General features: G+C 36.7%; 1 protein-coding gene across 3 annotated transcripts in view; it reads left to right on the top strand.

Annotated features, from left to right (window-relative positions):
* The window catches only part of LOC107744929 (UHRF1-binding protein 1-like), a 35,362-nt gene that overhangs the window by 6,213 nt on the left and 16,196 nt on the right, over window positions 1–12,953 (top strand). For all 3 annotated transcript variants that reach the window (XM_016558757.1, XM_016558758.1, XM_016558759.1), the window contains exons 2-10: window positions 6,532–6,694; window positions 8,870–8,908; window positions 9,191–9,282; window positions 9,558–9,747; window positions 9,823–9,963; window positions 11,572–11,742; window positions 11,970–12,150; window positions 12,241–12,324; window positions 12,420–12,566. In XM_016558757.1, the coding sequence (XP_016414243.1) occupies window positions 6,532–6,694; window positions 8,870–8,908; window positions 9,191–9,282; window positions 9,558–9,747; window positions 9,823–9,963; window positions 11,572–11,742; window positions 11,970–12,150; window positions 12,241–12,324; window positions 12,420–12,566 (1,208 nt within the window). The remainder of the gene's footprint in view (window positions 1–6,531; window positions 6,695–8,869; window positions 8,909–9,190; window positions 9,283–9,557; window positions 9,748–9,822; window positions 9,964–11,571; window positions 11,743–11,969; window positions 12,151–12,240; window positions 12,325–12,419; window positions 12,567–12,953) is intronic.

The following is a 12,953-nucleotide window of genomic DNA, read 5'->3' as shown; positions in this document are numbered from 1 at the left end:
CAATACCGTGTTCGGAAAGAAAATGACGTGTAGGCGGAACCCCTAAAGGGAATACATACAGATGGGAGGAAAATATATATTTCAATATCTTTCCTTGCAGTTATATAATTGGGTAATTATTCTACATATATATTTCTGCATCAGGGAGCCGCTATTATACCTGGCATTGAAACTGGCATCGTGCTTTTGAATGCACGATCGCTTTTTAGTTTCACTTTCACTTTCAAGATTCGCGATTGCACATATTCTGTTCATACTATGGACCAGCAGTACTTACCACACATTTTACAAGATTATATGTTTGTCAGTGGTACTGAGGATCTGCAAATCATTCGCCATCATCCTCAGCCATCTCTCCTTACTCTGTTTATGTGGTAAGTGAAATTTTATGTACTGTAATGTAACAGGCAACCGTTACAACGTGTCTACACCGGATGCGACAGTTGTCGTCAGCTAAAGTCTGTCTACACTGGACGCGACAAAGTGACCTTTGAAAATCATTTGAAATTTGTGTCAGCACATCATAAATAGAACGCGCAGCAGTTTACTGTTGGGGATTTGTCGTGACGCACCACGCCGCATCCAGTGTAGACAGCATCATTGATTATAATGAGTTCTATACACTGATCTATATATAATGAATCACTATTATAGATCAGTGGTTCTATAGTATTTTGTCGCGCCACGTTGCTCGCGTCCGGTGTAGACACGGTGTTAGGAATCGTTATTTGTTTTCCCTCCTAACTCCGTCTATTCTCTTTTATCACTTCTATGCTGTTTATCCTTGCTGTTGTCGATGTTATCGCCATGACGACCTTCCTCAGGTTCTGTCCCTCAGCTGACTCCTCTATTGATTGGGGCTTGTCTAAAACCTTGTGCTGAGATGTAGACGCTCAGGAGATTTCAGGCCGGCTCTATGTACACTAAATACACTCTAACGTGGCTCTTGTGTTTATGGGCTGTTTGTTTATGTGTATCATCGTGACATTTGCAGAGGGTCTATGAGGGTGTCTGTCATCCTGTGAATAACTGCTGCATTTGGGCTATTCAGAGCTCTCCTTCTGCGTCCTTGGCGTAAAGCATTAGATTAATAAGTCACCATTACTGGGGCATACTCTCCTTAAAGCATCTCATTCAAGAGATGCCCACACTTTGAAATGCATCCAGTGAGTGCAGGGATTCAAGCTGCTATTGTGTTAGAACTGGTTGATGAAATGCAGAATTTTTTTTGTCACTTGGTACGTTAAAAATGAAACATGAAAATGTACTTTTTCTAATACATGTTCCTGGTTATATTCTGCTCAATCAGTTCATGGTATTCCAAAAGGAATCAAAATGCTCAAACTTTTAAACAACATTCTATTTCAAGTGACATCATCGAGGCCGCATAAGTTTTAACCAATGAGTGCAGGCGGTGAGTTTTTCTCACCGGGGAAAAAAGTTAGAAGTGCCTACAGACAGTAGTGAAATGTCTTGTCACAATGTCACAGAAGACACTGTATCTGTGAGCCTATTTCCCACAGTGGTACTGAATCAGTAGTGCTGAATCAAGATGTGAATTGTCATTATCTTAACTCAATGTCTAATTTCCTGGCAGTATAGACAGAGTGGCCACAGAATTCAATAGAAAGCAGATTACAGTATTTTAATGATTAATAATTCTGTATTGGCCTTTTCTATCTTATTGCTGTTTCTGCCATTTTATAAGATCAATATGTCACTCAGGGCCATGCATTACAGTAATTCACCCTGTTAAACAAACTTAATCACTTTATGTTGAATTCACTATAAAGCACGACTGTATTTACTTGAAATAAGCATTTAAAAATACACCACTTGTTACATTCTAATTAGAATTTTAAAAAAGTAAGTTAATGTAGGTTATCACAATTTTACAGTAACTTTGAATGTGACTCATCCACATTTAGAGTTAAAGGAATAGTTCACCCAAAAATGACAATTTGCTGAAAATTTACTCACCTACTGGCCATCCAAGATGTAGATTGAGTTAGTTTTCTTCATTGGAACAGAATTGCAAAAATGTATAATTACATTACTTGATCACCAGTGGATCCTCTGCAGTGAATGGGTGCCGTCAGAATGAGAGTCCGAACAGCTGCTAAAAACATCACATGTTTGTAAGAAACAAATCCATCATTAAGGCCTTTTAACTTCAAACCATCTCTTCTGGCCAAAATTCCAGTCCATAATCCATAAAAACGCTTCCTCTGGTGAAGAAGTCCATCCCCTGTTGTCCTTTCACATCCAAATCCACCAATATATTTGTTTAGAACTGTTCTGGACTGTTTTTACTTGTAAACCGTGCTTGATCTTTGCATATTTCTCTCCTGGTTCAGATGAGACAACTTTTTCACTGGAGAAAGCAATATTATGGATAGAGGACTCATATTTTAGCTAAAGGTTTGAAGTTAAAAATGGAAGAAATGTTAACACATTTAGTCATTTAAATGTGTTAAGCAAAATTAAGCCCATAAATTCGTTACTGAGTTTATATAAAACTATGCCGATCTGAATGAGTCTACTCGTTCTTCTGTGTGAGTTCATTCTATGGAGCTTTGTGCATATTTTGTGAGAGTTGATGGTATGAATGAATGTCTGTCTGTGCATCTGACAGTTTAGTCTTGTGATGTTAGGCCAAACACCACCCTCATATCAGTTCAACACTGTTGGTGGTGTCTCTGGGACAGAATGTGTTGACTGTTAAAACGCTGTTCATTTTGTAGGAGGTTGGTTATATTCTTTCAATGGCATTCTTGTCGTCTAGAAAGGGGCATTAAGGCGGTTTACATCATGCAATGGTAGAAATGTGTGAACTTGTAATTTGTACCTGACCTTCTTCAACACTGATTCATTATCTTTAAAGCAAGTATAGTCCATTAGAAACCATTAGAAATAAAGATGTATTTATCTCAGTTTTGCTAATAGATGACCCAGGTGTAGTTTAATTGAGCCCACCTGATGTCCGATCTCTTCACTGTAGTGATGGAGCCTTCTGAGGACTGACCTGATATCTGATATCAGAGAATGAAGGTAGACCGTGTCTGAATGAATATTTAACTGTTCACAGAACACGGCTACGTAACGCGGAGACCAGACTATTCACATTTTGTTTTGAACTGGCATGTCTATGGAAGTTTTCACACTCCCTGTCTCGTGTTTGGTTTTGTTTCACACACAGAGTGATGAACAAGCCCACGCAGGGCTCGTTGCACAGCGGCGGTTTAATAATTCACACCACAGTTCTGTAGAGACTCAAAATAAAGGAAATTTGTCTGCCTTGTCACCATTCAACTGTTTTTTCTTTTCTTTTTCTTTTTTTTCTTCCTCCATACTTTCACCTTTCAGTACAAAAATAATAAATAATAAAACAATCAGTTTTATGCAAGTGTTCATTTGCATTGTTTTGATTTGTTTTATTAATTTTTTTTCTATTGAATTTAAATTTTAGCTTAAATACATATATTTTTCATTATTTTTTTTCAAATATTTATTTTTAAATCTTTTTTTATTTTATTGTTTTTTAATTGTTGTTTTATTTAATGTAATTATTTTTAGGTATTTATAATATTAATAATGTAATTATATTTATAGTACAATTTAATTTTATTATAAGTTTAATTACATTTCATCTTTTTATTTATTCTTTTTCTATTGAATTTTATTTTTTATTCAAGTAGGCCTACATATAATTTTTCATTTATTTTGACTTTTAATTGACTTTGAATTTATTTTTACATTTTTATTTTTTATTTTATTGTTTTATTTTATAATATCCATTGCTTTAAGCAGGACTATAAAAAGAGACTCATAGGAAAGTGAGTGCCACGGCTTCTGACCTTTAGACACTTTCATCCTTATTCAGTCTTTGGAAACACAGACGTTGTGAACTTTTGTTATCTCGTAAAACTTTACCTACATGAGCTAAAGTACAGTAGTTTCTAGGTTTCCAGGCCAGTGGTTACCTCAGTGCAGCTTTTAAACACTTAGTTGCCTCTTTATTTGAAGCTTTGAAGTTGTTGAAGTGGTTATTGGTGTTTTGTCACTCAGTAATTAGGCTATAATAATCTACTTGTAGTTCTTTATATAGAGCTCTTTATTTGATTCTGCTAGTGTGAGATAGTTATGAAACAGGATTAACTGGTCATCTTAAGGGTGTCTCAGATGCAGATTACACCTAGTCTGGGACCTAATTACACAGTTAACGGTGACTTTCAAAGGAGCAATCATTCTTAGTCTAGCCTTTGGTTTAATCTGTGTCATAAACAGGCCATCCAACATCTTCAGGCTATTCATGACACACAAGAACATTTATTGTAAGAATTTATTTATTGTATACACGCTGAGAGGCGTGCCGAGAACATTGCACTTGTGGGAACACACTTAAACATTAACTGAAAAATCAATCAGCTCAGGAACAGAAGGTCACGGCCACGCAGAGCTCTCTTCAGATTCTCCGGGTCACTGAAACTGATGTGGATTTGGATCCTCGGGGTGGCTACATGGTCGACGAACTCCAAATATATTCATTTCAATCTGGATAGGATATCAGCAGGGCATACAGTGGGTACGGAAAGTATTCAGACCCCCTTAAATAGAACTTTTTGGCCTTAATTCTAAGCGGTATGTGTGGAGAAAACCAGGCACTGCTCATCACCTGTCCAATACAGTCCCAACAGTGAAGCATGGTGGTGGCAGCATCATGCTGTGGGGGTGTTTTTCAGCTGCAGGGACAGGACGACTGGTTGCAATCGAGGGAAAGATGAATGCGGCCAAGTACAGGGATATCCTGGACGAAAACCTTCTCCAGAGTGCTCAGGACCTCAGACTGGAACTAAGGTTTACCTTCCAACAAGACAATGACCCTAAGCACACAGCTAAAATAACGAAGGAGTGGCTTCTCAACAACTCTGTGACTGTTCTTGAATGGCCCAGCCAGAGCCCTGACTTAAACCCAATTGAGCATCTCTGGAGAGACCTAAAAATGGCTTTCCACCAACGTTTACCATCCAACCTGACAGAACTGGAGTGGATCTGCAAGAGGGAATGGCAGAGGATCCCCAAATCCATGTGTGAAAAACTTGTTGCATCTTTCCCAATAAGACTCATGGCTGTATTAGATCAAATGGGTGCTTCTACTAAATACTGAGCATTTTTCAGTTTTTCTTTTTTAATAAATTTGCAAAAATGTCAACAATTCTGTGTTTTTCTGTCAATATGGGGTGCTGTGTGTACATTAATGAGGAAAAAAAATTAACTTAAATGATTTTAGCAAATGGCTGCAATATAACAAAGAGTGAAAAATTTAAGGGGGTCTGAATACTTTCCGTACCCACTGTAGATGAAAAACATGGCCTGTCTGTGACCTCCAAATGCAAATGTTGCAACTTGCCCCCGTTGGCAGGCGTATTTGTTTTAATTGGTTATGGAGTCGCAATTTTACCCATGAGATGGTTTTTTGCATCTCCAGTAAAAGAAGTAAAAGACGTAAAAGAGCACAACAGTGGGAGCATATACCCTCCCCTTAATGACCATAAATAATGAATGAATAGCTTCCAATATAAGACAAATGACCAGTAATGGTTTTGGATTGGATTGCCCAAGGCTAGTGTTAAATGACGTAAATAATTTTTTCTGATTCCTTTATTCATTAACCATCCATTCTCCAGAAGCAGGATGCGTTTAGGATGAAATCAGACCAAATAATTTATAATTTAATGCTGAGTAGGACATTCCCGCATCACACACAATCTCTTAATATTAAATAAAGATTCACAGATATGCTCTTCATGCCAGAATCCAGTATTTCTTAAACATATTTTTGATTATATTGTGCTGGTTTAAGCTCTCTTAGGAAATATTACTTGGTGTCAACAGTGTCAACCCTGAATCCATTGGTCTTTTATATTATTTCAGCTTGTTACTTGCCATCAAAATAGCTAAGGAAGCTGACATGGCATTAAAATACCAACCAACTTTAAAAATGTAACATAACATAATGATATTGTATTATTATTATTATATTATATTAATTAAAATATTAATTATTAATTAAAATATTAATTATTAATTATAATATTTAACATCTATATTAATTAATTTTAAAATTATATGATGTATGTCAATGTTGAACTCATTGTGACTCTCCACTGAAAATTAATTGCTTGTGTCTTTTTTTTTTAATCAGTGAAAAGAGCTTTTTCTAGCATGTGATGTCTTTAATCGGTGAACACACTTTATTGCACATTTATAAGCACATTTTAAATGTCCATACTCCATACACACACACACACACACACACATATGAACTCAAGTGGTGGGTGGTAACAGCACAGCTCACCGGTCTACTTGCTTGCAAAGCTGTAATTGCAGTCAAGAGAAAGAGCCATTAAACCATAATGGAAAACTGCTATGTGCTTTTTCTGCCTCCCTCAGTTTCTTCATTCATCTTACTGATTTTATTCCCTGATTTCTCCCGGTTCCTCTCTCTCTCTCTCTTTCTCTTTTCTGCAGGTTTGCTAAGAATCTCTCCCCAGATAAGATTAATCTGAGCACTCTGAAAGGGGAGGGCCAGCTTACCAACCTGGAGCTGGATGAGGAGGTTTTGCAGAACATGTTGGATCTGCCCACCTGGCTCGCCATTAATAAAGTCTGCTGCAACAAGGCCGCCATCCGGGTAAGAGACGTCCCTGCTTCTCATCACTATGAGTCCCTCTGACACCATTATTGTAGAATCAGCTGGGAAGATAATTGAGTTCAGCCCACTTGACTTGTACTCGTGAACTGCATTCAAATGTACATAATATCCATCCTATGTTGTCTTCCGCAGAGATGGAAGTTAGTAGAGAAGCACGATATATTGGCACCATATTGATTATTGGACAGTTATTAGAGATTTTATTGTATAGGATAATATTGCTGTCATGTAATGCTCTCTTCTAATCTTAAAAAAAAAAAAATTTAATAAATAATAACAATTTTATAACGTTACATGTAATCAAATCAATCAAAATAAACAATTTTCATAAAGTACATGATAATGTTTTCTAAGAAAATTTGTAGCATTTAAAATGGTTTATTTTAAATTTTAAATTATTTTAAATATTTTGACAATTTTTAAAAATATATTGAAAATATTTAAAATTTACAGCAGCCATAATTTGAAAGTATTATTTTTTATTATTACTATAATAATAATAATAATAATAATAATAATGTAATTATTTATATAATTATTGTGATTATTATTGTTGTTAGTATTAGCAGTAATATTAGTAGTAGTAGAAGCAATAATAATATATATATATATATTTTTAAACAATATTTTACACCGGCTTTCATCATATTCATCATATTATATGTTAGCATCACCACTGCAGTACACACTTTGCACCACATTTGATAACATTAGGAAACCAGACAGTAAGTTTGTGGTGAGGAAAGACAGTGTCTGAGCTCTGTAATCTCAAATCGATGACAACACGCTGACCGCGCAAACCTTAATAGAGCAAAGACACAATGTTACTTTGAATGGCTCAGTATTGTCATAACAATGACTCGACAGTTGCTGGGAGCAATTGTAGTAATTAAAACCTGATGTTATAGATGATACTTCAGTTACAGGAACAAACACCACATAGTTTCCTTGTCCTGTTGTTTCGGTCGATAGAGCTAAACCAAGACTGGCTGATCTTGTAGTTTTACTTTCTACTTCTACTTGAGCTTTTCCTTTCTCTCTTCCTTTTTCTGGCCGCAGTAGACCTTCCCATCCTTCATTCTGGCATCAATTATCTATTAGTCTGGTGCAGTTTTCCAAACCATTATTGGCCGTCCCTCCATTCTTGTCTAGACATGCTCAGCCACGTAGTTGTTTAATGAAACCTCAATGGATGTCATTGTGTGTATTGATAAAATACGATAGCCGCAGCTGTTCTGAGGGTCAGTGCGACCCTTGTGCAGCAATCTGATTGGTTAAATGAAGCTCACGCCTGGGTAATGAGTGACAGAGAGAAAGGAATGTGTCTGCGATGAACTTCACCAGGAGATCCAGCCTTTGAAACGCTCCTTTTCCTTACCTCTTCCTTTCCCTTTGTTCGTCTCCTTCTTTATTATTCCTCCCTGTGATCTCCTAACATCAGTTTTAGTATATTTCAATGGCTAATATTCATGCTGCAGCTTTTTAACTCTCCACTTTAACATCCATATTTGAGTGCAGAGGAAATGAAATACAGCTTTTCTATATTCTGCTCTTTAGGGATGAGTGTTTGTGTGTGTGTGTGTGTGTGTGTTTCTTGTCCCTGTCTGACTCGTACAGTTTTCTCCCTCTGGCTGTGCTCCAGGTGCTTCTGCATGCTTCCTGATGCATACTGGAAAAAACTGCTCTCTCTCTCTCTCACACACACACACACACACACCCGCATCTCAGAAGCTATATTACTAAGGGCCTTTCATAGATGCAATGGTAGTCATACTCAACAAACCTGTAGAGTTAGAGATTATTAGATTTGAAGAACATGATTTATGAGCAAATTATAAGTACCACTTCAAATATCCTCACAAGTCGATTTTTCAACATGTTTCACTATATTTCTGAGGGTGTTCTTCAAAATGTGTTCCTCACAAATATATCCATTGAAGGAATACAATAAAGCCAGTTTCTAAAAGTGTATGTCTTTAGAAGATTGCAGCAATATTATTAAGACACACCAAGACAGACATGAGTACATGCATCATATCTTAGCAAAGTTACTGCAAACAGTGCCTAATTACAGGCTGTGTACTTTAATTATATAGGACAATGTTGCATATACTGTAAATATATATTTCCTTTGTGTGTGCGTGTGTGCCCTAGATCCCATGGACCAAGCTGAAGACTCATCCAATTACTCTGGTAATAACACTTTATTAAAAATGTATTTTTTAAAATATTATTTCATTTTGTTTTGTTTTATCTTGTTTTGTTATCTTGTTTTTGTTGTTTTGTCTAGCTGTTTTTTTGTGTTGTCATGTTTTTTGTTGTTTTGTTTTGCCATTTAGTTTTTTGTTTTGTTTTTATTGTGGTGTTTTGTTTTTTGTATTTTTTGTTTGTTGGGTTATTTGAGGCACTTTGATTAAAGGGATAAAATACATTTTCTGTAGCTTAATTATTCCAACTGCAAATCATGTCTTTCAGTCTTTGGATAAAGTCGTCATGGAGATGAGCACCTGTGACGAGCCTCGCCCTCCCAACGGCCCATCACCCATTGCAACGGCCTCTGGTCAAAGGTCAGTTTCAATTGACCGGATTTATCTGTCTTGATTTGTATCTCTCCTCTGCCGCTTCCTGTTTTCATGCTTCCTTCTGTCATGGAAAACCTGGAGGCATATAAATTGTGTCTTGAAAAGCCATGGAAAAGATTATTTCTTTTTGTATTTTTTTTTTGTTTGATTGTTTGTGAGAGCTTGATATTGTTTTTTGGTGAAACCTTGTTGTAGTGTAAAACTTGCTCGCAAGCCTGATATTAAATGTTTATTTTGTAATCTTATTCTCTCTTTGCCAGTGAATATGGTTTTGCGGAGAAGGTTGTGGAGGGTATCTCTCTCTCTGTGAACTCCATAGTGATCCGCATCAGCGCCAAAGCCTTTAACGCCTCCTTTGAGCTCTCGCAGCTCCAGGTCTACAGTGTTAACACCAGCTGGGCCACTGGTGACCTCCGATACACACGCATCCTGGACCCCACACGTGGAGAGGTCACAACAGATACCTATGGTGTTGTGGAGTGGATGAGGTATGTGTTTTTATGGTAACACTATGATTTGTTTTAGATCCTAACATTTAAGGAAGTGAGCTGGCAGATGATCAGGATTGAAGCAGACGCCATCCAGAACACAGAACATGAGGTCGTCAGAGCTCCCATACGACTCATCACCAACCAATCAAAGATCAGAGTCACTTTAAAGAGGAGGGTAAGGACACACACATGCACACATATTCATTTCACACACTCAAACAGAAACATATGGGTAAATGTTCAAAATTAGATCCAAACTGTCAATTTTTGGATCACTGTGTATTTTTGAGAGTGTGTGTAGCACTCAATCTTCTGTGGATCAGCTCTGAGCTCTGTGGGCAGCCGGGATCCATTTCTCTGTTGGTAGTCTGAATATTGGCAGCTGATTAGAGGGTTTTGTTTTGGTAGCATCCAGGCCTCACATAAAAAGAAATGCAAACAAACTCTGTACATTTAGTACGGTCAAATTATGCAAGATTAAATGAAATGCAGTGGGGAGCATATTGAAAATTTGGGTTTTAAAGTCCTTCATAAACCTGGAAAAAATTTATATATTTTTTTACAAATATTTTAAGTCAGTAAAACATCATGATGTAAAAGGGAGAGGAATATTAAAGATTCTAAACTGTGTTGAAAATCAAAATAAAGCTAGAATGCTGGTGTCATTAAACCAAAAACCAAATATTAAAGGTGCCATAAGTACATAAGATTTCACTTACCACATAAACAGAGTAAGGAAAGATGACTAAGGATGATGGCGAATGATTTACAGTTCCTGAGCACCACTGACAAGCATCTGATGTGTAAAATGTGTGGTAAGTACTGCCGCTGTAGTTTACACAGATCACGTGCGATCGCAAATCTCGAAAGTGAAAGTAAAAAGCTATCGGGCATTCGAAAGCAGTTTCAATGCTCCGCATATTAATAGCGGCTCCCTGATGCCCGCATTTTATATAATTACCCAACGATATAACTGTGAGAGAAAGTATTGCAATATATATCTTCCCTGTGTTTCCTTCCTGCTGTGTGAGCTACTGAAATGAGCCGCACTGTGAAACAGCCAATCAGAGCAGAGCTCAACAATGTTATTCATGACCATTTCGGTTGTAAATGGACATGTAAAACCATTTCTGGAGATTTTTTGCCCTTACCGAAGCCACATACCTTCTATGTAGATATCGGAGAACAATTTAAAATATTGTATCAATGCATTCTATGGTACCTTTAAGACATTCAACAATATAATATATACAGCATAAATACAATCATTCAAAAGTTTGGGGTCAGTCTTTTTTTTTTTTTTACTGAATTACCATTTTTATTCATCAAGGATTAATTAAATTGACTGTAAAAGATTTGTTTTAAATAAATGCTGTTCTTTTGAACTTTCTATTCATCAAAAAATCCTGAAAACAAAATGAATCACGGTTTCAACAAAAATATTAAGCAACAAAATTGTTTTCAGATTTGATGATAATAAGAAATGTTTCTTGAGCACCAAATCAGGATATTAGAATGATTTCTGAAGTATCATGTGACACTGAAGAAGACTGAAGTAATGGTGCTGAAAATTCAGCTTTACCATCACAGGAATAAATTACATTTTATAATGTATTAAAATTTTAAACAGTTGGATTTAAAATTGCAATGATGTTTCACTGTATTACGGTCTTGATAAGCTAAAGAGACTTCTTTAAAAAAAACATTACTAATGATTACTATGATATCTAATGTGAGATTCCACAGTATTTGCCTAACGGATGAATGTCCATGTGTATTCCAGATGAAAGACTGTAATGTTATTGAATCAAAGCTGATTCTGATCCTGGAGGACCTGCTGTGGGTGCTGACGGACTCTCAGCTCAAGGCCATGGTGCAGTACGCTAAGTCTCTTAGTGAAGCCATGGAAAAATCAGCTGCGCAGAGGAAGAGCATGGCCCCCGATACCACACAGGTGTGTGTTTGAAGCTACTTCCTCGTCACCTTCATTAATCAGCCACACCACTTCTTCCATACTTCCTCTTTTTTTTAAAGGTTTGCTTTCTGTTCTCAAAATTATATTTTGGTGCCCTCTACTGGTTGAAATTTTTAGTTCAGATTTTGGACTGGTGATGTGTCAAATGTTTGGTGTGTTTTTGGAGATTTCTGTACAGTGTATTTCAACTCTGTTGGTGTTTTTAGGTAACACCGGCACCTCCTTCAGCCCAACAGGTGCGCACACAGCAGGCTTCAGCCACAGCAGATCAGAGTGCTTCCATGGCACGGCTGTTTAACGACTATGATGTTCGTGAGACCTCACACCACCTCCAAATCACACATCTCGACCTGCATATCTGCGACGACACCAATGCCAAGGACAGAGGTACCACATATTCACACTTAATACTGTTAACATCAAAGTGTGATGTGAAGTTTGGTGTTATGTGAAATATGTGTCTTGTTCACTCTATAGGATTAAATAAGAGATTAGATAGTGGTGCAATGCAGTTGTCCTTCAGTTCTATCAGCGTAGACTATTATCCCTTCCACAAAGCAGGTAAACTCCTCAAACACATTCGATTCTTCCTCTAATAAACTGTTGAACAGAAAGATGTTCAGATTATTAAAGCATAATTCCTTTCTCTCTCTCAGGTGAGAGCTCTATGCACTGGATGCATTACGGCGAGGCCACAAAGTCTCGTGAGACCTGGGCCCGTTCTCTCCTGGAGGAGTTTAAGTCTAATGTGGAAATGCTCAAAACCGCAGTCAGTGGCCAGAGTCAGAGCTCCCCTCAGCACGGTGAGAATGTCCTACCTATTAACACACCCTGATTGACTACTTTCATCTCATTGTGACTGAAAAACAGAAAATGGATGAATTTCATGCGACCTATTGAGAATATGACTGGATCATATTTGACCCAAAAATCTAAATAAAATGATAATATTAACAATAACAATATATATATTTTTAAATTGTCATATTTTTACATTATAGTAGAATTGATGTACTGCCTTGAATTGAACTGACTTAAATTGTTTTTATAACATTCATATTTTTACAATAGTCCATTCAAAATGATGCATAAAAACATTTGGATGCATTATGGTAATGAGAAATTGTGCGCAAAATGTCATGAAAATAATGCAAAAATTAGTTTCATTAATTAATTTATTTGTTTGTTTG

This window comes from Sinocyclocheilus rhinocerous, unplaced genomic scaffold (genome assembly GCF_001515625.1).
Source record: "Sinocyclocheilus rhinocerous isolate Xijiao unplaced genomic scaffold, SAMN03320098_v1.1 scaffold258, whole genome shotgun sequence".
NCBI lineage: Eukaryota > Metazoa > Chordata > Actinopteri > Cypriniformes > Cyprinidae > Sinocyclocheilus > Sinocyclocheilus rhinocerous.
This window is presented reverse-complemented; position numbering and strand designations above follow the sequence as displayed.